General features: G+C 45.0%; 3 protein-coding genes across 5 annotated transcripts; all 3 read left to right on the top strand.

The window, feature by feature from the left end:
* Positions 1–582: 582 nt before the first annotated feature.
* Positions 583–8,790, top strand: panx2 (pannexin 2). Its single transcript, XM_037450703.2, has 6 exons — positions 583–669; positions 2,735–3,423; positions 4,546–5,660; positions 5,802–5,937; positions 6,170–6,355; positions 6,691–8,790. The coding sequence occupies exons 2-6, from the start codon at positions 3,195–3,197 to the stop codon at positions 7,032–7,034; spliced, it is 2,010 nt and encodes a 669-aa protein (XP_037306600.2). The 5' UTR covers positions 583–669; positions 2,735–3,194; the 3' UTR covers positions 7,035–8,790.
* Positions 8,791–8,885: 95 nt separating this feature from the next.
* Positions 8,886–15,121, top strand: trabd (TraB domain containing). 3 transcript variants are annotated; one of them, XM_037450706.2, is made up of 10 exons: positions 8,886–8,981; positions 9,412–9,588; positions 9,769–9,835; positions 10,508–10,674; positions 11,024–11,164; positions 11,486–11,596; positions 12,200–12,339; positions 12,791–12,963; positions 13,607–13,703; positions 13,793–15,121. In XM_037450706.2, the coding sequence occupies exons 2-10, from the start codon at positions 9,517–9,519 to the stop codon at positions 13,974–13,976; spliced, it is 1,152 nt and encodes a 383-aa protein (XP_037306603.2). In that variant the 5' UTR covers positions 8,886–8,981; positions 9,412–9,516; the 3' UTR covers positions 13,977–15,121. The 3 variants fall into 3 exon arrangements, with proteins under 3 accessions (XP_037306603.2, XP_037306602.2, XP_037306604.2); XM_037450705.2 differs by having other exon boundaries at positions 8,897–8,981; positions 9,548–9,588; XM_037450707.2 differs by having other exon boundaries at positions 8,910–8,981; positions 9,428–9,588.
* A 2,121-nt stretch (positions 15,122–17,242) lies between these two features.
* Positions 17,243–23,326, top strand: selenoo1 (selenoprotein O1). The gene is made up of 9 exons (XM_037450702.2): positions 17,243–17,947; positions 18,152–18,355; positions 18,460–18,637; positions 18,881–19,011; positions 19,163–19,440; positions 19,548–19,719; positions 21,326–21,511; positions 21,740–21,896; positions 22,076–23,326. Exons 1-9 carry the CDS (start codon positions 17,406–17,408, stop codon positions 22,322–22,324), a joined length of 2,097 nt encoding a protein of 698 aa, XP_037306599.2. The 5' UTR covers positions 17,243–17,405; the 3' UTR covers positions 22,325–23,326.
* The last annotated feature ends 119 nt before the right edge of the window (positions 23,327–23,445 follow it).

Genomic DNA, 23,445 nt, shown 5'->3' with positions numbered 1-23,445 from the left:
TGAACCAGGACACCCAGATGTTCGTCACACCTAAAGCGTTTGAAGGACTATCATCTTCCTGGTGGGTCAGTCCCACCAGATGATGGTCATGCTGGATGAACCTATTGCTAAATAGCCAGTGCCGTTAGGTTGTACAATGTAAACAAGGGATTAGAATGACAGCCGGTAATTATTCAACTAAACTGTAGCTAAATATTAATTAATAAATAGACATTTCATTAGCACTCTCAAAGAGACATTTATGGTATTTCATCACTGTTGATGCCATGGTAATGATTCAAAAATGATTTAGTTATGTGTTTATAATATATGATATGCATATGAACATACAAGTATGATTTAGATGTATCCTTTATCCCGTAGTTTATTTATTTTTGCATCATCTCCGTTTACCTGGCACTTGTGAATGTGAAGCTGACGCTCTGAACAGTAGAATCTCATCTCTTATTCCCGAGGTGGAGGCGGGGCAGAGAGGGGAGAGAGGAGCGGGTTGCAGAAGGGAGGGGTCCTGGTGGTGTGTGTGAGGGGGGTGTGTGGGGCGGGGGGGGGGCGGGGGCGGGGGGGGGGGGGGGGAAGGCGGAACAAACCGGTGTGCTCGGATACATGCTGTAGCTTCTCGCCCGCACTGCAGATTAACTCTTACCACCCCGGGAGATGCAGCGAGACACGGTGAGTGGATTTCTGTATTTGTGATGATTTCCCCCTGCTGCATGCACACGGCTCTCGTTGTCAGCACCGCACAGTGCGGGGGGGCTTTTTTTCCCCCGGTGCTGTAAGTTACTGGTTTCCAGTGTGTACAGGTGATGCTGTTATTGTGCATCACTAGATCCACCCAGAGGATCTCCTCTTCTGTCATTCGCATGCACACGTACCCACACGCGCGCAAACAAACACGCACACGCGTAGACTTCGGCTCGTCCCCCGCCTGGCTATTCGGGAGCTATCCGCCGCTCAGGTGCTGAAACAGCTGGTCATCTTTGGGCAGCTGCCATGCCATGCCTCTGGACTAACAGAGTTCAGGGCTCTTGAACACAATGATCCTCTGATGAAATGTCCTTCGCTGTGTTCTCATAGGGACTCACTGATAAGGCGCAAGTAAGAAAAAACCACGAGAATGCTGTGGTCTTGTATATCTGCATCCTTCTCAGTGGTCTGCCATAGTTGTTAGTTTTGTTCTCTGAATGTATGGGAGCTAGTGTTGGATCCAAGGGCTCTGACAAAGTTCTTCCCTCTTCGGCCATCATCTGATAAATAAGGAATGGATGGGACAGTTCTCCTTCAGCTCTTGTCTCGGGGCTCAGCTCTATTTCTCTTGTGGTGCGGCTGTGCTGGTCATAGTCGAGCGGGATGCGCTATGTAGCAGAAGAATGTGGGATTCCCTCTCGTTCAAAACAAAAAGCTTAAATGTTATTGCACCCTTTTAAATTTAAATTAAGCACAGAAGTATTTCCACTTTTATGAGACAGGGTGCGTACAGTTATCTTGAAAGTCACTGGACAGCGCAGTGTAAAATCTGTACTGTACTAATCTGTTATGAGGGACATCTTATAACACCAATGACTGCAGGTTGTCAGCCTGTGCATGCAGCCTTAAGAATTATTGATGATATTTCTAAGAACTCCTCTCAACATGATCTTCCTCACAGTGCAGCATCCCCTGTACTCGTAAGACAGTAAGTTTAAAGGGCTCGGCCTTTGAGGCTGTCCAACATATGTATTTTTGCATCACAAGATAAATTTAGAGGAGGTGGTGAGAAAGTAAAAGGGGAAGAAGGAAAGCTAAAGACTGAGAGTTGTTGGTAGGAGGGGCTGATGTATACACACTCTTCCCGGAGGGCATTAACGTAACCTTCAAGTCAAATGAGCAGGTCACCAATTTACTGCTCAGGTAAGCTCTCACAGTGTGGGTTCAGCTGACATCCCATCGGGGACATGCGGTTCCACAAAGACAACGACCACCAGGAGTGCAGCGAGGCGCGGGGGATCCATTGTGAAATTGCATAGTCAGTGTCAAAAGGTAATACAGTCGTTCATTTCTAAAACCCCACTGTAGCGACAATTTACCATCTTGTCACTAGTAGAGGTGTTTTGTAGGGCTATCTGACGCGTGGTTCCAAATGAATCCAGTTCCAGTCCAATACTGCATTTTATCTTCTTTATTTTTTGCTCAGTTCTGATGCTCAAACATGTTACAATCCATAGTTCTGATGCACCATGACTCTTGATCCTTACCCTTGATCCTCACGGTCAAAAACTGTTTGCTTCCCCAACACCCCCATTCCCTTGCTCTCTGATTATCTATATACACCTTAAACCCATACTCCACCCAGTGTTCTCCAGTGGAACTACAACAGTCAAAAAGAGAGCATAATGGCTCTTACACCCACAAAAGGTTTGTCATTTTTTTTGTGAATCCAGGATGGCAAATTCCCAAAAAATTAATTTCAACATTTATTATCCTTGCTCGAGCAAAGTCAAACACCCTCTTGAGATGTGACCACATTCACACACTCCACTGGTCACAGAGTGAGGATTAGTAGGCCATATGACTGCATTACACAGGACAAAGGAGCTTCCCTGAGAATGGTGTGAGACGATTAACGATACGGCTCATTTGTAGGTGGTTTTACTATTCACCTACTTAGTATATGTTTTATGAAAAACCTGTACTTTTACTATGTTTACTAAAAACAAGAAGCAATTTAACGTACTGTGCTGTGCCAACTTTCTTTCAGGAAACGACTGGTCGGAGCTTCTCCTGTCCGAAGGCTGTTTAACAACTCTTCAGCCAGCGACCGCTGTCTCTGGGGATCACAGGGACGCACGCCTCCCAAACTCAGCCCATTCTTCAACCTGAGGCCAGGCGCTGTAGACATGGGACAAAACATTGGGTTGTGCATTAAAGACTCTGAGCGAGGAGAGCGCCTCTGAGCAGCCACGATGGTCCACCCCACAGAAAGGAGTTTTGGGAAACCGTAAAAAAAAAAAACCCAAGCTCTGAACGCAGACTCACACAGTACGACCTGCTGCTCTTCCACACATGGCGACAGACGTTGGCCACGCATTTCCGTGTGTGTGTGTGTCTTCGTGCGAGTGTATCACTCTGTGCTGAGGAGTATTTAACTTCAGCGGGGAGCTTCTGGTCTCCTCGCCAGTCCAGAGGGAGGTTGCAGTGCGCTCCCTCTGTGTTTCCGGATGCAGAACATCCTCGATCAAAACTTAGACATGGCCACGGCTCTACTCGCCGGCGAGAAGCTGAAGGAGCTGATCCTACCGGGCTCCTCTCAGGACGAGCGGGGCGGGTTGCTGGCCGGCCTCATGGTGCAGCTCAAACTGGAGCTGCCCTTCGATCGAGTCGTCACCATCGGGACGGTCATCATCCCCATCCTGCTGGTCACCCTCGTCTTCACAAGGAACTTTGCAGGTGAGACCTCCGCCGCCAGAGGGGGTTCATCGCCACAGTTTACTGTCGAAGCGCCAGCGGCGACTGTATATTTTGAGTGACTGACAGCGATAGGAAGATGTATGTAGCAGATTAGGCATGGGAGGAAGCATTTACAGAGAGCAGACAGAGAGAGAGCTGGAGCGGGATAGAAAGGCTTCAGGGCCGACCGCATACAGGAGGGGGAAGAGGAGAGGCCTGGCAGCGATGGGAGAGATCTGAGTTCACTGCTGAGTCAGGCTCTCTGCATAGCAGCATTAACCATCAGGGACTGAGCGTGAAAAAAAAAAACGGGTGTTCCTCAGTATTTCCCCACCCATGTGTTTTTTTTTCAATTTTGAGTGACTCACCATCCTACTTCCATCTTTGACTTAGACCAACTAATGCGCATATTCTCCTGGAAATTAAACGAATACACACTGACTTTGAAAAAAAGACATTTTCTAATAGTCTTCAGTGCAAGTGATGAGTTTATTTAGATAGCGAGCACTGCATCGTTACAGCAACGTGGTGGTAATACATCGTCAATAAGCTACACTTTTTATTCGATACCAAAGTTCTAAATCAAATAAGCGCTAGACCAGATAGAACCGATCGAGAACAACTTTGAAAGGAAGAAGTGCTCCCAGTTCCTCCAGCCGAGCCAGGCTGATCATCATCAGTGTTATCAGTGACGCCCAGGGCTAAACAGACGAATGATTCCAGAAGATTCTTTGAGATGCAGCGCTGATAAAAAGAAGAAAAAAACAGATCACGTGGATGAAAAAATTTGCTAGGTAATGTGAATATGTTGCCTCTAACACAGAGACCCCATTTGAACTGTTATCTTACGCAGTGTGAAGAGGTGAGCCCTAAGGTTAAATCTAAGGTTTTAAACATCCGTTGCACCATGCAGAGCTGCTCACACTCTCAACCACAGCATTCAGCGCCGTTTTGTGTGTGCAGTTTCCACAGGAGATAGGAGTGAGTTTCTGAAAATAGGAGCTAGGTTCAACGTAGCGTTCTTTTATCAAATAATACACTCAATGTAAATGATGAGCTTAAATATTATAAATGTTAAAGTATATGCTTGGGCTTATTCTTGTGTATGTGTACTGTCCTCAGAGGAGTCCATATACTGTTACACACCACACAACTTCACAAGAGACCAGGCACTTTATGCAAGAGGCTACTGCTGGACGGAGCTGCGGGACGCCGTACCTGGTGTGGAGTCTCACCTTTGGCCTTCGCTGTTTGAGCACAAGTTCCTGCCCTATGCCCTGCTGGCCTTCGCTGGAATCATGTACATTCCTGCGTTGGGCTGGGAGTTCCTTGGCTCGACGCGGCTCACTTCAGAGCTCAATTTCCTCCTTCAAGAGATTGATAACTGCTATCATCGTGCCGCCGAAGGCCGGGCGCCGAAGATCGAGAAGCAGATCCAGTCCAAAGGACCTGGCATAACGGAGCGAGAGAGGAGGGAGATCATAGAGAACGCAGAGAAGGAGAAAAGCCCCGAGCAGAACCTGTTTGAGAAATATCTGGAGAGACGGGGTCAAAGCAACTTTCTGGCTAAGCTATACCTGGGACGCCACCTGGCTATAGTCTGCCTCAGTTCCATCCCCATTTCCTACCTGAGCGCCTACTATGCCCGCCAGCGGCAGAACGAGTTCACCTGTGCGCTGGGCGAGCCCCCAGACATTAGCAGCTACAGTGAGCTGAAGCTCAGGGTCAACTGTAAGCTGCCTGCGGTGCAGCTGCAGCGCATCATGGCGGCAGTAGACATCTCTCTGCTCTGCACCATGAACCTCATCATCCTGGTGAATTTGCTGCACCTGTTTGTGGTGCGCAAGTCCAACTTTGTATTTGACAAACTGCACAAGGTTGGAATCAAAACGCGCCGCCGCTGGCAGAAGTCTCAGTTCTGTGACATCAACATCCTGGCCATGTTCTGCAACGAGAACCGGGACCACATCAAGTCGCTCAACCGGCTGGACTTCATCACCAATGAGAGCGACCTCATGTATGACAACGTGGTCAGACAGCTGCTGGCTGCGCTCGCACAGTCCAACCAGGACGCCACGCCCACCGTGAGGGACTCTGGGATTCAAACCCTCGATCCCAACATGGACCCCTCCGATCTTGGGGTGGGAGAGATGTTTGTGGAGCCGCTGGTCATCAAACGGCCCCGCAAAAAGATGAAGTGGATCCCAAGCTCAAATCCTCTCCCTCAGCCGTTCAAGGTAAAGCCCGAGTTCAATTCATCAAAAATCATTTACTATCGACTATTATATACTGTCATTTATTATCTTGAATTATTTTTCTCAAAGTGGCCCTAAACTGAAATAACAACCTGTCTCTGCTTTTTCTTGTCTTGTGTAAAGGAACCTCTTGGGATGACGCGTCTGGAAAATAACACCAAGCCTGAAAAACCCAAACCAGTCAGAAGAAAAACAGTGGCAGACAGCTTTATCGCACCAATGTTGGATACGAAGAGCACACAATATCCTGCAATAAAAGGTATGCAGTGCTTTGAAATGTTGATTTAAAGCTGTGCCCATAGGTTTTCTTGTATTAACAATGGATCAAATGTGTAACCCTGAAAGGGACAAACCCACAATTCATCTCAGCTCCAACAAACATTTAAGCGTCTTTCAGCAACTGTTGTTTCTAGAAGCTCACTTATTTGGATGACCTGTTTTTTTTCTGTTTTGTTCTCCTTTTAAGTCAGACTGTTCATTTTGAATCGCAGATTTGAGTGGGATGGAGAAAAAGCTCACTCGCAACTTCTCTCTGGACGTCCATCCGTACATGCTGACCATTCGTAAGCCCAAGGTGGAGGCCTCACCCGCCGATCCTCTTCCCTCAGAGCACAACATGAAAACAGTGTTTCTTGAAGGCACACACACTATTGTCCATGTGTCTGGTGCCATTACAGGTACGTGATCTTTCCTTCGCTCTTTGCCGTTCAAGGTTGATTTCATCACATTTCCTTGTGTATTAAGGGCTTTAGTATGCAGCTCCTCGTCATGTCTAGTTACACCTTCTGCGACTACAGACTGGTCCAGACAACGGGTATGATATTAACGGCATATTCTTATATCTGCTAGATTCCACTTGCTAAACAAATATTTAAAATGCAGCCTGTCGTGATAGCCATGATAGAGAATGTGAGTACAGCTGTGGGTTTTCTTAGAAGGCGACACACTGCCTGTTCTCTCGGGGTTTCACCTGACGATGCGCCGATCTCTATTCTCCTACTTCCTGCTCCAGAAACCAAGGTTTGCTCACCAGAAATGACGAACACTGCCTTTTCTACAATCACACTACCCACCACAACGTACGTGAACGGCGTCAGCCCGAACCCTCCCTCCAGCGAGGATCCCTCCAGTCCCAAGTCTTCTCCTCTTCCTCCAATTCCTTCTCCGTCTCCTCCAAGGGAGCCTCTCTCACAAATGGAAAACCCTGAGTGCAACCCCCCGGGCCTTGCCAGAGCCCCGACACACCAGCTGCTGGGTATACATCACACGCTCTTTGAGGAAGAAGAGGACGAGGAGCAGCGTCGGGACAGACTCGCGGAGAGAGCTGTGGAGCTCATCGCCGCTGGGGAATGTTGAAGGAGGAGAGGGAGAAGGACGCTTACACCACACTCTGCACACATGGCCGCCATGTCACGTCAACAGCCATCGACAGCCACCTCCACTCTTAATCTGGCACACGTCTGTGACGGGTGGATTGGACGGTGAGGATGCGGCACGGAACCCGAGTCGTAAAAGCAAGCAGCCTTCACTTTTAGGATAATTACTCAGTGAGGATGGGATAAACATTTGTGCGTTGACCAGTTGTTGTAGGTTATGATGTCACATTCATGTCTCAGGATGACTGTGTACAGATAAACAGCCTCCAATGAAACCAGCAGGGATTCAACAGGGTGCTACAGTGCAGGGTCAAATAGCTATAAGTGAAAGGCTTGATGAAAGGATGAGAAATGAAAAGAAATTAATATAAAAAAAGAACAAAAGACAGACACTTTACATATCTGCAAAGAAGACTGCATTATAGCTTCAAAAGAAATGTATTTTAAACACATATGACAATGCTTTGGCCCTTTATCCCGATAGCCAAGTAGAAAGGTAGCTCACGCAATACAGTTGAGATCTGCACAATAAATATGCAAAAGATCACAATATATTTGTGGCAATAAGGTATGCGCTTGCAGCATCATATTTCACACAACACTGTACGTGTATAGACACTGTATATGGTGTGTTTGTGGGGTGTTACAAACAAATACAACAAATGTTTCATGGTTTTGTTATATTCACTTCACAGTTGATTAGGAACGTTTATCAGATCTTCGACATTTTGCACGTCATTACTAATAATAAGTAAATTGGCATTTCATTTAGAGGATCTGCAGAAGTATACAAACGGGTGGGGTAGTGAGGTGACTTGGAACTAAAATATTATTTGGAGAAACCGACAGATCTTTCCGACGGAACCAGATATCTATGACAGAAATGCAGTGATGCAGAGAACTTTCTTTTTGGAGACTGTAACAGCAGCTTCAATATGACGAATAAGCTGGACACAAAGTACAGTATGGGACTTTTGTGTTCTTCCGGCTTCTTGTGGGAGTGCTGTGATGTTAAGTGATGAGTTGATGATGAATCATACGCCCCTGGAAGGTTTATCACATGATGACTATGCTTTGATTGCCATCTTGGGAAACAATCTCATCTTCTCTCTGTAGTTGTCCTGTCTCTCAATGTGCCAACATCTGCTTTAAGAAGAAATACAGTTAGAATAGGAGGTCTGTTATTTGGTGTGGATGCAAAACATTAAGGTGTGTTACTGCTTTCAAAGGGAAGGAATTGAAAGAGAGAATGGGTGCTTACCACAACATCTCCATACACATTTATTGCAGCTGCATACGTGATTAAAGGAATATCAATAAAGGAGCTCTATTGACTGACATAAACCAGCATATCTATGGTAAACGATAGTAGTACTGTGGTCAGGGGCATACCTACACAATCAATACACCTATGCGTAGTCATCATTTTTTGGATGGGGATTCAGTAAACATACACTTTAGACGAGCAATCATTTGGTGGAGAATGCACCACCTCATTGTCATGACACAGGTTGGCACAAAAAACTCTTTGTTAGTTTGCTCAAGCACACTAAATGCATCTAAAAGCACTTTAATTAAGACTTTTAGCACAGGTGTGTGTGTGAGAGAGCATGTAATATGTTGAAACACAGCTCTGCTTATAACCGATATTCTGTGTAGATTTGAACATTGAGACAGTTGAGGACGTACATCTGTGACAGTCACAATGCTAGTTGGAAACATGGAGAAAAGAGTCCAGACGTTGATTGTACTGTGTGAAATGTTATAGTGCAGCGTAATTAAAACATTTTCACTTTAAACATTTTTTGAATGTCCCAGCAACCGTACACTACATGTACCAGAATGCACTGCGGCTGTCACGTTCAACTGAGCAGTGTCTACCACTGTACTGACGAGGAGCACACTAACATACGGGCTGGCTTGCTCAGTAAGTTGCGCATATGTCTTTTTACACAACCGTTGTATAATATACCCAATATTTAGTAACCGATAATGCCAGGATTTGTTGTTGGGAAGTCGTTTTGTTCCGACGTGTTACATTTGAGGACATTTTTACCTGGACTTACTAGCTTACATTAAGTTAGCTTGAATTTACGTTAGCTCTCATCATCATCCGGGTAGCTAACGTTAGCCGAACCGAAGTGTCCACAGGAGGCGCTTAAGCTAGTTTTTTAGTAACAAGTGATGTTACTGAAAACAACGTCAGCTAGTTTTAGAGCGTCACTTCTTATTCAGCGGTAAAAACCTTATGTGTTGCTCACGTTAGTTTAGTTGGTCGCAATAACGGTCTAGTGGGATATATCCTTCCTCATCATAACACATCGGTGACCGTCGCTACTTCTCCATTAACGTTGTAGTGCTTGCTACGTTCAGTTGGACGCAAGTGGACGTTAAAGCTACGTCATCAGTCAGCAGCGCTCCAGCTAACGCTAGCTGCGTCAGTGAACGTCTCACCGTGACACATGGCTGCGTCCTGCTCTCTGTCACACGCAGCTTCCAGTGTTCCAGACATGGATCAAGACAACAATTCAGAGGTTTGTAACACTGTGTGTGTGTGTGTGTGTGTGTGTGTGTGTGTGTGTGTGTGTGTGTGTGCGCGCGCTTACCTAACCATGTGCAATCAGCTCACGTTTCTATACCTGGACAGAAATGATCTTTTAATCTTGCACTTCTCAGCCCTCTAAGATATTGTTTGGTGTTTTCATGTCTCACAGGATGAGTCGATCGTTCCATCTGGGGAGGCACTAGAAGAGGAACTGCCTTGCCTACCTCCAGAGCTATGTAACTACGTGGTTTTTGTTTTTCAAATACTGTTTCAATGCTAAAGATTGTATTTTTTTTCTTTCAAGTCTCTTTAATGCAAAATGTTAATTTTATTCAAAATATGATTTATTGTTATCTTTAGCTTTTTTCTAACTGTAACACATTTATCTTGGTCACGTCTTAAGAACCTGAATTGCAAGCACCATAGCTAATGTGTTAAAGTAAATATTCTGCAATATTTGAATTAAGGTAAATGTCTGTTAAATAACTACCTAACACTACATGTGATTGAACTACAGGTGATGAAACGTTTTCTGGTTCACACCAACACAGATAAAGTAAAGGAGTGAACATTGAATTTAAAACATGTTTCAAAAGTCACAATAGAAGCTTCCAATATAAAACAAAAAAGGACACCGATTCTAGATTATTTTATAACCTAGTAATTTGGTAGTAAATTAGTTATGTTTGCCTTTTATAGGAAAGGAAACAACTCTCATATATTCTCTTCAGCTGTCCTTGTGCAGCCAAGCCCTCATACTGTATCTAATGTTTGAGATTGTAGCTAACTAAAATGTAATACTGCTTGAAAATGACCAAAATGTTACAGTTTTTATAGTCAAATTTACAATCGTAGGCATGCTGTATTTTTGTGTCTCTTTGAGAACTATCTCTGCTGGTCCTGTGTAGCGGACGGTGAAGCAATGGAGTTGCTTTGGCAGTTGCGATCCCAGCGCCGCCAGTCATCCCCTGAGCTCCCAGAGACGGTGTCCCGCCTTACTGCTCCTGATGGCAGCCTCCTGTACCTGGTGGGCACTGCCCACTTCAGTGACAGCAGCAAAAAGGATGTGGCCACGGTGAGAAAATACAATAGGATCGGTGCAGTAGACTCTGCCACGGACACCCTTTTTTTTAAATGCGATGTATTGTGAATTGTCAGCAAAATAGTTGAGTAGCTCCCTGAATGGGGAAAATTGCTGTAAATTGTTAATGCTTCTTTGGCTCATCTACATGTAGATCAGCATTCCCTTTTTGCCAAGCATAATCTGGTGTTTTGTACATTAAATACGTTGCATTTTTGTATTTGTCTTTTCTTCCTTGCATGCTACCCATTTGCTATTTATCTCTTTATTTCCCTCTTATGCTTTCCAATTCTGTGTCTGTCACGTATCTGACATACCCACTGCTCTCCTTTGCCCCACACAGACGATCCGCGCTGTGCAGCCAGACGTTGTTGTGGTGGAGCTGTGCCAGTACAGGGTGTCCATGCTTAAGATGGACGAGAATACTCTGCTGAGGGAAGCCAAAGACATCAACCTGGACAAGGTTCAGCAGGCCATTAAACAGGTCAGGCTTTCGGAATGATGGGAATTACTAATAATGCTAGTGTGCAAAACCGCAAGAGCAAATATAGCTAAGAAGGAACTGTTTATACGGCGTTAGTGGCTTTGTTTTGCAATCTGAAGCCGTTCTTGTACTACGCTGGAGAGAAGCACTTAAGGGGATCTGGCATTGTGAGTGGCAGAATTTACAATCTCAAGCAGGATTAAGTGTCTGTGCCCTTTTTTTGTCGTCTTGGTTTTCTAAAACTTGGTTTTGCATAAAACATACAGTGCACTACTGTCGGTGTATTTAAAAACATACATTTTCCAATTTTGTGTTTGTTAGAATGGGCTGATGTCTGGCCTCATGCAGATTCTCCTGCTCAAAGTTTCAGCTCACATCACTGAGCAATTGGGCATGGCTCCCGGAGGAGAGTTTAGGGAGGCCTTCAAAGAGGTAGGTACCAAGATCCTGAGAAACAATTATCATTACCACACCATATCATTCTTTGGAAATGCAAATGTTTTTTACTTCTTCCAAATCGGATGGATACGACTTGGCAAAGGAAGATCTTTCCAGTCCGCTCAGCTCATAATGCCTTCTGTTGAGCCTCAAGCCAGAAGGCCAACGTTGAGCTTTTAATATTTAAGTCAATAACATTGCGCCAAACAGTAAATCTAATTTTACAGCATGCTAAAGTAGCCAGACGAGCTTGCTATACAGCCATGTCATTGTTTCCTAATCACTGTCAATATTTTCACAAATAAGTGCTTGTGTACTCTTGTCTGCGGCCTGAGGTAGCGAATTGAAAAGCGAACGGCATGTGAGACTAAAGCTTGTGAGTCAATAAGCGCCAGGATATTGATTTAAATTGGTCAACAGACATTTTAACTGGAACTCCTTAGCAAATGTCCATTATCAGCATAAATGGACACCCAGCAGCCAATCTGAATCGTTTCTTCACCCAAACCAAGTGTGTATGATGTTTAGAGGCAGATGGTTTCAGATTCGTCGGTTCATTTTATTCCTTTGTTTTAATTATTCTTCTTTTTTACACAGGCTGGACAAGTGCCATTCTGTAGATTTCACCTTGGGGACAGGCCGATCCCTGTGACATTCAAGCGGGCCATTGCAGCCCTCAGTCTGTGGCAGAAGGCCCGTCTGGCGTGGGGTCTTTGCTTTCTGTCAGATCCAATCAGGTAAAAGCTCACCATGGTTCGTTTTGCTCACAGCACACTGTGGTTAGCCTCTCAATATCTAAGAACCACATGAAAAATGAAAATTATCACACATAGTTGCATTCCTGTGTGTTCTGTATCTAAACTTGTGCGCCCACACATCTTTTAAATTCACCACATTAGTCTTTCAAATCTAAATTGAAGCTTTTAGCATAAAATTATGTTTCCATCATGCCATCATTAAATTTAGCCTGTTGCATTCACATTTTACAAGTGGATGCTTCAAATAAATGAATACAGACTTATGTAATTTTGAAGAAAAGAACACTGACTGTATTTTGCAATACACACTTTAGTTTGTTTGTTCCTCATTCTGTACGTGTTAGTACTGTGTGAACGGAAAAAAGTAAAAAGTCTACCACTTCCTATGTGACAACCAATGACTCTGTTGGACTGTTTGTCATGTTTTTAGTAAAGAAGACGTAGAGAAGTGCAAACAGAAGGACTTGCTGGAACAAACCATGGCGGAGATGATCGGCGAGTTTCCGGCTCTGCACCAGACCATCGTGGCTGAAAGAGACATCTACCTCACGCACACACTGCGCCAGGCTACTCGCTGTGTGGAGGCCCCCCGCACTGCTCTCAGTGCGTATCATAACACATTGTTCTTATTTGTAGATGTTTAGCTTTCTAATTCTGTTCTGTCCCATTTCACACATATGTGTATTGGTTCATATTTACATATATTCTTATTCAAGTGCATATCCTTATTGTTGTTTTTAAATATCTATCGCCCATTATTGATTAATTGTACATTTGTAATTTTATTCTAGGTTTATTGTTAAAAGAATCAAGCCATGTCAACCTACAGTTAATATCTATAATCAAAGACATAGCACAATTGACCATCCGGTAAGGCAATGTGGCGTGAATGATACTAAGACTGATAATGAAAATGCTGTGTCATATATAAAAAAAAAAAGTGTGATTTACCTTTATCTCGCAAAAACAGTGAGAACTCAGCAAAACTGAGCAAAACTTTTTTTAATTCATGGTGAGAGCACAGGACTCGTGTTCTGTGAATCGTGTCGTCTACGTCTAGCAGTGCATTTTCAGTCTCAGAGCATTGAGGGCTTTTGGATTTACACTCCAATCTGTCCAAAACGCATCCGAGGATTGATTTTTGTCTGTCAACAGAAGACCCGTGGTGTCCTACACATTGATGACATAAATAATCCGAGTATGTGGTTGTAGAAGCTTTGACTGTTCTGTTCTCTTTTCCTGACAGAAGTGCCTGCTGTGGTGGTCGGCGTTGTCGGGATGGGTCACGTTCCCGGCATAGAGCGAAACTGGGAGAAGCAGCTCAACATTAATGAAATCATGAGGTGAGTTCCGGATGTGATATAAGCATTTTTCCGAACTGTCTTGAATCCCACAGCTGCTCATTGTGCTTGTCCGCCCCTCCCCTCCGCAGCGTGGCGCCTCCCTCGCGGTTTGGCTGGGTGCTGCGCTCGGTCATAAAGGGCGCCTTGGTGGGTATGCTGGGATATGGCTGCTACCGTGCCGGAGGAAGTCTAGGTAGAGTGCTGCTGTCTTTACCTACAGTCAAATCTGTACTGCAGACTCTCCGGCAACCCTCTGCTCTCAGCCAACAGTGATGCCACCTTTGACCTGCTGAAATCATGCATTTTTCACCAATAGCCTTAAGACCAGGAGTTAAGGCTGGAAGAGAGATTTCACCAGCCCACACAACAATTTACAAGGATTTCAAGGGGTTTGGAGCGTTCCACCGTATTGAAGTCCCTGTAGACCTAGCAGGGCAATACTGCCAAAGAAACCATGACAGTACTCTTTGTTTTTGTCCAGATTTTGTGCAAATACTGCATTTTGTCAGGTTTACAAATGCCAATAACTTATTTTCAATAGATTCACTTTTTAAGATATCAAGTATCATCTGAATTATTGTCGGTCAATTGCCCTGATGGAAATGAGCCGTTTTCCTTGACAGCAATTTTGATAATTTCCCCATTTAAAATCTAGCACTTTAATATTGTATTATACATAAAGCCTGTGGGTGAGGAAAATAAATCCCAGTATCAAGGTTGTCAATATAATCATTAATATAATTTAGGGGTAGAGAGTGACACTCATGGTGTGCGATAAAGGTCAAAAACAGGTTTGACTTCGACAACAGATCATCTTCTTAATTTTACTATTACTATAATTCACATTCATTAAAACTCACATAAGACAACAGTATTTCCCATGTGCGCGGTCCTGTCCACATTTACAGATAAGTGCCTCATGTCGCAGCAGTAAGCGCTGAAAGGGGATTGAATGGGGTAGGTTAAAAAAAGAATATGCATTTTACACATACTACAACCAAATGGTTGATGCAATTTTCTAATGTTCTGTTGTCCTATGTCCCATCTGCTTTGTGTTGTGTTGTCACCACAGCCTCTTCATTTTATGACCATTCATGCACTCAAAACTGACCTGATGCAGGACAGGCTTAATCGTGCCTCAGGAGGAGCAATGCTTTTGTCCTGTAATTTGTGTAATTGATTGTATCTCCAGTATAAAGCACCCTCACATATTGGATTGAACTGATCTGTCAGTAAGTTGTTCATACCACAAATATGCATTTGTACAGATAGACATCTCTTAAAAACTTCCACATGAGAACCTCTGTAATTCAGCACACCAGCTGTTTGTACTTTTATGATATATGCATTATCACTTGTCAGTTGGAGAGTTGAATGGGATAGAGATGATAAAAAAATCATTTTTTTTTTCCTTCTCATTGAGCATCAAATTTGACTGAAATGATTTCCAAGTGGCTCTTTGTTACTTGCTTTGACGGCTGTGAAAGGATCCGACAGTTGAGGTTGGTCAGAGTTTAGAGGTAAGGCCTTACACTGCTATCACTGCTGCCTTGGACCCTCAGATTACCAACACTGACCTGAATCCATAGTACACAGCTTCTCTTTGCCCGTGGGAAAAAAAAACAGACATCCCTGGAGCTGTTATGTGGAAGATAATAAACTGAACTTAAGGCTTCAAGTGCACAAACCAACATCAAGTTCCAAGAATTCCTAATCTTTTAAGTGATTTACAGTACTGGAGAGCTATGACGGTAATCATCTGCTGCTTTTTGTATGTGAAATGGTCAAATGGACTCGTGTGGAACTTGAAGCATTGCCTCATAATGAAATCATCCACACATTGAACTTTTTCTCATAGACTGTCTTCCAATTACAGTTTTTTTCGATTGCTAAACGACAGTAAGCACAACTGGAACTACATGTGCAAAACTCTAACTACAGTCTGCACAGCAGCAGCTCATGTGGACCAAACTCTAGTTCATTTTTCATTGCTTGAACACAGTTTTCAAAACTCTACACACTTATCCCATGACTTTAACCACAACCTGCACAACACTGTGGATTTACAGCACTTTGTTCAAATGCTAACACACTGCTGTCAAAACTGTGAACCACACATTCAAAACAGAATAGATTTCAGCCTTGTGCCTTTCAAACACTGCTGATTGCAATTTCAGCTGAAAGACTAAGCAGGTGTCTTGTTTTAGACTTGTTAGTGAACACACACAAAATATATATATATATATATATAGGTGCATGGCAAGAGAGAACATTAGATGTGATGTTGACGAAAACCTGTGGCCTGATGCTAGAGAGAGGCAGGATTAGCCCCTCAATTATTTGTTAGAATTACTGTAAAGTATGTACTTTTAGTTTCTACCTTTTTTTTCTCATTACTGTAATTCTGTAAATTACAGTACAGACTATTGAAGCAAACTGCTAATTTTCATTTACCTTAAAGAATTGTTATGTTCTAAAAATGTAAATAAAATAAATCATGTGAAAGAATGTCAATCTTTTCATTGAAGAAAATATTACTTTCTATGAAGTCACTAAAATTGTTCAAACTGTAAAGATGAAAATGTAGTATTTTCTACATTGGTGTTTGATGCTAGTGTTTTTACTCTCAGTGTGTTCTGAGTGACAGTGTGTGTTATCTCAGTGAGGGTTGTGCATAGTGTTTGGCTGCACTGAGCCTGTTTTGAGCCATGTGTTAAGAGTTATGTTGCTTGGAGTGAGTTTTGCAGGTGATGTGAACTGTTTAGCTCAGGTGACTGTTGGTAGTGCAGACTGTAGTTAGAGTTTTGCACATGTAGTTCCAGTTGTGCTCACTGTCGTTTAGCAATCAAAAAAAACTGTAATACATGAGTTATCTTGCTTTAGAGGTGAGGATATTACACATAGATATATAAACATGAATCTCATTCCCTCAAACTTGAACATTGTTTGTCTGTGTCCTTCCCACATTATTTTCAACGGTTTATCCTATATTATGTTGGAGAATTGCCAAGAGAACCGTGTATATCCCTGTGTTTATTGCAGGTTTTTTTTTCCTTTGTCATTGTGTGGTATTGTCATTGTTACCAAATTTTTAATTCTAACCTCTGTAATGAATAATGAAACAATTTTAAGTAAAGATAACCTATATTTACCTCTGTTTTTTTTCTTTTTTGAGACACCCTGTTGCACCACATCGGCTTCCAAGATTAGATAAGATTATTACATCTGCTAGAATAGTCATTTAATTTCTTTAAAAGGATGCATGTTGCCTTTTTGGGTGGAGATTTGACAAGATTACAACAGAAGAATTAGAAAAATAACAATACAAACAATTAAATGAAAAATATGAAGTGACCAGTTATACAGTGAACAGCAATACGAGAAATTAATTTAGTGAGAAAAAAGGTGTTGAAACCACATTACAAATGTAAAGTGCATAAGATGTAACCTATTTGCACAAGATATATATAAGTTATAATAATGCAAATATTATGTGTACTTTTTTTAATGGTTTATAATGTTGGCCGAAATGGTTCCGTCTTCACTGCTTGTTTCTGGACAAATAATGATGTAACACAGTCGGTCTCGCAGAGCTTCCGCCACAGTGGGCAGGATTATGAAAGCGCGACTTGTGTCCACATCGTAGTTAACTGCGCCACTAAAAAAAAGCCCAGCATCCAGCAGGCGGATGGCCGCGTTCGGATGGCTCATTTAGGACCTCGGCTCGGAGCGTCACGCATCTTCGTCCCCCTCAGACTCCTCGCTACGGCCGGCATGGCCGACATGGGTCTGGCAACAAGTCGCTCCCCGCTCGAGCGGCTCGACTTCGACAACGTCGCCCTGAAGAGGCTCCCCGTGGACCCGTCCGAGGAGCCCGGCGTGCGTCAGGTGAAAGGAGCGTGTTTCTCCCGCGTGAAGCCGCAGCCGCTCGCCGGTTCCCGGTTCGTGGCCGTGTCCCGCGAAGCCCTCGCGCTGCTGGGGCTCGACGCAGAGGAGGTCGCGAGCGATCCGCTCGCGCCGGAGTACCTCAGCGGGTCCAGACTCATGCCCGGCTCCGAGCCCGCCGCCCACTGCTACTGCGGCCATCAGTTCGGGCAGTTCGCCGGGCAGCTGGGCGACGGGGCGGCCTGCTACCTGGGGGAGGTGAAGGTGCCCCCCGGTCAAGATCCCCAACTGCTGCGGGAAAACCCGAGCGGTCGGTGGGAGATCCAGGTGAAAGGAGCTGGCCTCACTCCTTATTCCAGGTACAGGGGTTCGCTTTGCTGTGTTCTGTTAGCAGGATTATAATTTGTATATTTGTAAATACCACACAGAAATGCACAGGTCATTTCAAATCAGCAGGTGTGTTTACAGAATGCACCTTACATTTTATAGAGATTGTTACACTTTAAACCAATTGATAAGTGCGACTGAATTAAATCTCAATACTTCTGCTCTGCCCTTAACAGACAAGCTGATGGCCGTAAGGTCCTGCGCTCCAGCATCAGAGAGTTCCTGTGCAGCGAGGTCATGCACTTCCTGGGTGTTCCCACCACCAGAGCGGCCTCCGTGGTGACCTCCGACACCAGGGTCATACGAGACGTCTACTACAGCGGGAATCCCCGGAATGAGCGATGCTCCGTGGTCGTCCGCGTCGCTCCCACCTTCCTCAGGTGAGTGGTCGGGGAACCTCTCGTTTATGGCGAGTTCACGTGTGAGAAGCTCAAGATGCACGCCCACGAGGGTTGTTTGCTTCAGCTGTGCCCTCTCTGAGCAGGTTTGGATCCTTTGAGATCTTCAAGCAGGCCGACGAGCACACTGGCCGCCAGGGGCCCAGCTGCGGACGGGATGAGATCCGCGGTCAGATGATGGATTATGTCATTGAGATGTTTTACCCTGACATCCAGCAGGACCACCCGGATAGGGTGGAGAGGAACGTGGCTTTCTTCAGAGAGGTCCGGGCACACGGGTCACACAGAATACACATTTCAGCCAGTGAATTGGCGCTTGAGTCGTGAATGTAAGGCTTGCCTGGGGTCCAATTAATCCTCTTAAGATGACCGCGTGTGCTGTGTCAACGTGACGCCGGCTCAATGTGAGATTAAGACATTGCCGAGGCGCTAAACTCTGGATGGAAGTTTCCGGAACTGGTGTACACCCCCTCTGATGTCCTATTACTGTCTCGTCCCCGTTTGCAGGTGATGCGCCGCACGGCTCGAGTCGTGGCCCAGTGGCAGTGTGTGGGTTTCTGCCACGGAGTCCTGAACACGGACAACATGAGCATCCTGGGACTCACCCTGGACTATGGTCCATATGGCTTCATGGACAGGTCAGACGTTTGCATTGATGTTGTTCCTGAATGGGGATTTGATACGATTCAGGAGGAGGTTAAAATGATTGTGAAACAGTAATCACAAGGCACATGTTCTGGCCTCATTTTACTAGATTTTTGAAGAACCAATTTTCCTGAACCCTTCCAGGTTTGATCCGGATTTCATTTGCAACGCCTCGGACAACTCGGGCCGGTACTCCTACCAGGCCCAGCCAGCCATCTGCAGGTGGAACCTGGTGAAGCTGGCGGAGGCACTTGCTCCGGAGCTGCCACCGGACCGGGCGGAGGCCGTCATGAGCGAGTACCTGGACGTGTACAACGGCTTCTACCTCGAGACCATGAGGAGGAAGCTGGGCTTGCTGAAGAAGGACGAGCCAGAGGACGAGGCGCTGATCACAGAGCTGCTGCAGACCATGCACAACACAGGTGGGCATGGTGGTGGAGTCTGCCGGAAGAGCAGTGGGAGACCAACGGCTCCGTGATACTAAAGATGAAAAAGCTACGCCGTGTTCTCTCCTGGGTTCCTCCTGCAGGCGCCGACTTCACAAACACCTTCCGTGGCCTGAGTCAGATCTCCTGTCCCGCCGAGGGAGAAAGTGAAGGAGGAGGAGAAGAGCTTGTCGAGAAAGCCGCGGCCCTCCTGCTGGAGCAGTGTGCCTCCTTCGAGGAGCTGAAGGCTGCAAACAAACCTGCGATGGATCCACGGTGAGTTTTGTCCATTTTGTCCATTTCCTCGCGGAAAGGAAAGGAGTGACACCCGGTTTAGTTTTATTTAGGGTTGGAGGAATTCGGAATGAAATGGCAAAGCCGTTAGAGCTGTTAGGGCAGACGCGTCACCTTAAGGTCTTTGCCCTGTTAGAGGTTGACACGCAACGTAAACAAGGGACTACATCCAAATAAAGTAGACCGTAGATTTTCCTGTTTGTCATAAAAACTAATCATACTATTTTGTACACTTTGCAAAACCTTTTTGTGTAACAGTACAAAAATGGCTAAATGATTAGTAGGGTTGGGTATCGTTTGAATTTGAGCGATTCCGATTCCAATTCCGATTCCTGGTTTCGATTCCGGTTCCCAGCGATTCTCGATTCCGATTCTTTTAAGAGGCAGGGTCAAAAAAGTTTAAGTTTAAGATATTTTAAATGAGCTAGCTAACCAAGGGTCTTTCTGAAGGAAAAAGTCTGACCTTCTCCATCAATGTTAATTCTATGAACTTTTTATTAACTTTACTATGAATTTCTAACAGGGCTGTTTTCAACTACAATATAAATATCAAACTATGAACTTGAATATTGTGAATATATAATATATATATATAATAATTGAATATATTTTAACAGGGGTACACTTTCCTCCAGAGAGCTTTATTTTTGAAACCTCACAAAAACACATTTACACGTGAGTGTATGATACTGCCGGTACTTAAACGTTACCTTGCTCCCACTGATGGAGGGGGGGGGGGGGGGCGCGCAACTCTCCCAACCTCAAATTGGGGACACTTTCGCTGACGGGGGGGCTGCTGGCGGTCGACGCGGGGAGTGCTAGTACAATCTTTTTTTTTTCTTTGCAGCGCCAGCCTCACTGCTCATTTTAACAGAGAGGACCGCTCCGCTCGGGCCACCCGGCACCGCCGCGCGCACTGATCTGATGCGTCACGCATTCACAACAACCGGGAGTTTTTTGCCGAGTTTTCGGTTTGTTCCGAGAAGTGTAACCACACATAGGACCGCCGACGCACGCTATACATGTTCGATCCCGCTGTTACGCCAACACTTCCGGTGGACGCTTCTTCGTTGGTGTTCAGCGGTTTCTATTTCCGTCGGCGCCGGCGGACTGAGAATCGAAACTAGGAATCGAATTTTAAACTTTTGAACGATACCGGGTAAATCGCAAAGCTAGTTTCGATTCCAATCGATTCTCGATTCTCGATACCCAACCCTAATGATTAGACTGTTCACACAACAATTTGTATTTTGTTTGATGTGATGCTACTTTTTCGCCTCTAGGTGTCACCGGTGAGCCTTTTTGTAATTGGTCTTGTGTATACTTTGTGAAAAGACGTATAAATGTGTCTTTGTTCAAGGGGTTTTCAAACATAAGTTGTTAAGTTCAGGCCAGTGGAAAAAGCTGTAATGGGAGCAACACATTTAAACCATGTGCATGTAAACATAGTCCGTGGACCGGAACACATCATCTTGTTACCTCAGAGTCTCCGTATTGTACGAAATACCCGTACCGGCACTGGTCCTCTTCTTCGTCCAACGTGCCAATGAACCATAAAACCGTTGTCTTTTCTGCCTGCCGACGGCAGCGAGCTGGCGATGTTGCTCTCTATGGCTCAGAGCAACCCGGCGCTGTTCCAGATGATCTCCGACAGGGCGACGATTTCCAGGCAGTTGGAAAAGCTCAGCAAGCTGAAGGACCTGACGGAGGCTGGTCCGGACGAGCTGAAAACCAAACAGGCCGAGGACTGGAGCCGATGGATCACGCGCTATAGGTGAGGAGTGGTGGGAGAAGAAAAGGAAAAAAAATCACGGTTGGGATGGGACGCAAAGATGAGGATGAGTAATAAGGTGGAGGACTGCGTGGATCAGGGCTTTACGGGGGCGGATGCTCGTTGCTGGAAGTGTGACTGATGAAGGGGGAGGGAGGGAGGCAAAGGGGGAGGAAATGTGGCATCGAGTCTGCCACTGCTCCACTCTGTTGTGTGTTATCCCTGCCACAGGAAGCGCCTGTTCCGGGAGCTGGAAGGCCAGAGTGATGTGCAGGCGGTACAGGACGAGAGGGTGAGGGTGATGGACAGCACCAACCCTCGCGTGGTGCTCCGCAACTACATTGCCCAGAATGCAATTGAGGCCGCTGAGAAGGGAGACTTCTCTGAGGTGAGGCTTGAGTTATACTTGTCATGTTACACATATTAGATATTGTGTTTTTTGCATTGAGAGCCATTTAAAAAGTACATTTAAATGCATTCGTTCTTTTTTTTTTTTTTTTTTTTTCAGTGTTGGACTCTCGGCTTGTTTACCCTGCTCTCACTTCTCACTTCCTCTCTGTGCTGCAGGTCCAGCGTGTGCTCGCCGTTCTGGAGAAGCCGTTCTCTTCGCAGCCAGCTGTGGAGCTCCCTGCGTGGGTGGACGGAGGCGCGGCCACCAAGCCGACGGAGAGGGACGAAGGAGAGGACGACCAGCAGCAGCAGCAGCAGCAGCAGGAGGGGGCGGCGGCCTCTAAATCCACAGCCAGAAATCCTGTTCCCTATGACAGCCGGCCCCCGGCCTGGGCGCGTGAAATCTGTGTCACATGATCTTCGTAACAGCTTCCTCGATCGTCTTGCGCTTGTGCTGATGATGACGAAAGTCTACTGGAGTGGATATTGGCATTTTGATGTCCTCTTCCACTTCACGTACAACTCTCCATGACATCGGCAGGCGGCGTCAGGGAAGTTAGCGCGAGGTATGACACCCCATAGGCTACCCAGCTGAACCAAAGCAGACAGGCGAGGGGGGGGGGGGTTGAATTTAGGGGATTTCAACCTGCCGCATAAAGACACAAAAATAATGACGTGGTAAAAAAAAGATTGGTAGTTTTTTGAAATGTCTCAGGAAAGAACTTTAAATGTCCTTAACACAATCCGTGGTGACTTGATGAGGAAAATTGATAGGTGAGTGTTATTTTAAAGTGGAGTTCTTTCCTTGAATGTAAGACAAATGGCAGAAAAATATCCAAATTTATTGCTCTTTTGACTTTTCTTGGAAAGCGGTCAGCCTGTCCCCTGTCTGCTTGGTGTTTGACTGGCTATTGATGACGACTCAGACAACAAGTCCTACAGCAACCTGTCTGACTCTGACAATCTGTGAGGTGTCACCACAACATGAACCAAATAACACGTGTGCATGAGAGAAATTGCGGTTATGATAATGTTTTGCTTGTGGGGTAACCGAGTCATTGCACTTGAACCGATAAGCCGTTAAACGCACAATACTGTTTATTCTCTATTTTATTTATATATGTGTGTAGCATCACCCTTTTGCCTTCTGTCATAACACCTCTTTATAGGCTTGGAGCCACAACCATACTTTCACTTTTTTGTTACTTTACATGTCTAACACATATATTGTGGATGTAGAGTTCAGCTTAGGGGAAAATAGGATTTGTGTGTTGAATTTAGCCATTTTAGCCAGGATGTGATTGTGTAAACTTCTTTGGTAAAGATCTATTTACTATTAATATATGTGCAATAAGTTGCAGAATTAACATGAAACGTTGCATATTTCTTTAATAAACATGGACTTTATTGTTGCCAGTTACACACCTGCCAGGGCCTTTTCATTTCCTGACCATTTGTCGCTCCATAACACTCCAAAGTTGTCCTCCTCGTTGAAATGCCACACAGGCCCGAGTTGATTCCATCTCGGTCTTTCTAGTTCCTCTTGA

This window comes from Pungitius pungitius, chromosome 6 (genome assembly GCF_949316345.1).
Source record: "Pungitius pungitius chromosome 6, fPunPun2.1, whole genome shotgun sequence".
Taxonomy (NCBI): domain Eukaryota; kingdom Metazoa; phylum Chordata; class Actinopteri; order Perciformes; family Gasterosteidae; genus Pungitius; species Pungitius pungitius.
This window is presented reverse-complemented; position numbering and strand designations above follow the sequence as displayed.

Bases quoted from the DNA above. Each gene is read 5' to 3' on its own strand.
- trabd (XM_037450705.2), top strand. From the start codon at position 8,897: ATGCACTGCGGCTGTCACGTTCAACTGAGCAGTGTCTACCACTGTACT. The intron at 8,982-9,547 runs GTAAGTTGCGCA...TGTCACACGCAG, and splicing joins CATACGGGCTGGCTTGCTCA to CTTCCAGTGTTCCAGACATG. The intron at 12,340-12,790 runs GTAAAAGCTCAC...TCATGTTTTTAG, and splicing joins TTTCTGTCAGATCCAATCAG to TAAAGAAGACGTAGAGAAGT.
- panx2 (XM_037450703.2), top strand. From the start codon at position 3,195: ATGCAGAACATCCTCGATCAAAACTTAGACATGGCCACGGCTCTACTC. The intron at 3,424-4,545 runs GTGAGACCTCCG...TACTGTCCTCAG, and splicing joins CTTCACAAGGAACTTTGCAG to AGGAGTCCATATACTGTTAC. The intron at 6,356-6,690 runs GTACGTGATCTT...TTCCTGCTCCAG, and splicing joins TGTGTCTGGTGCCATTACAG to AAACCAAGGTTTGCTCACCA.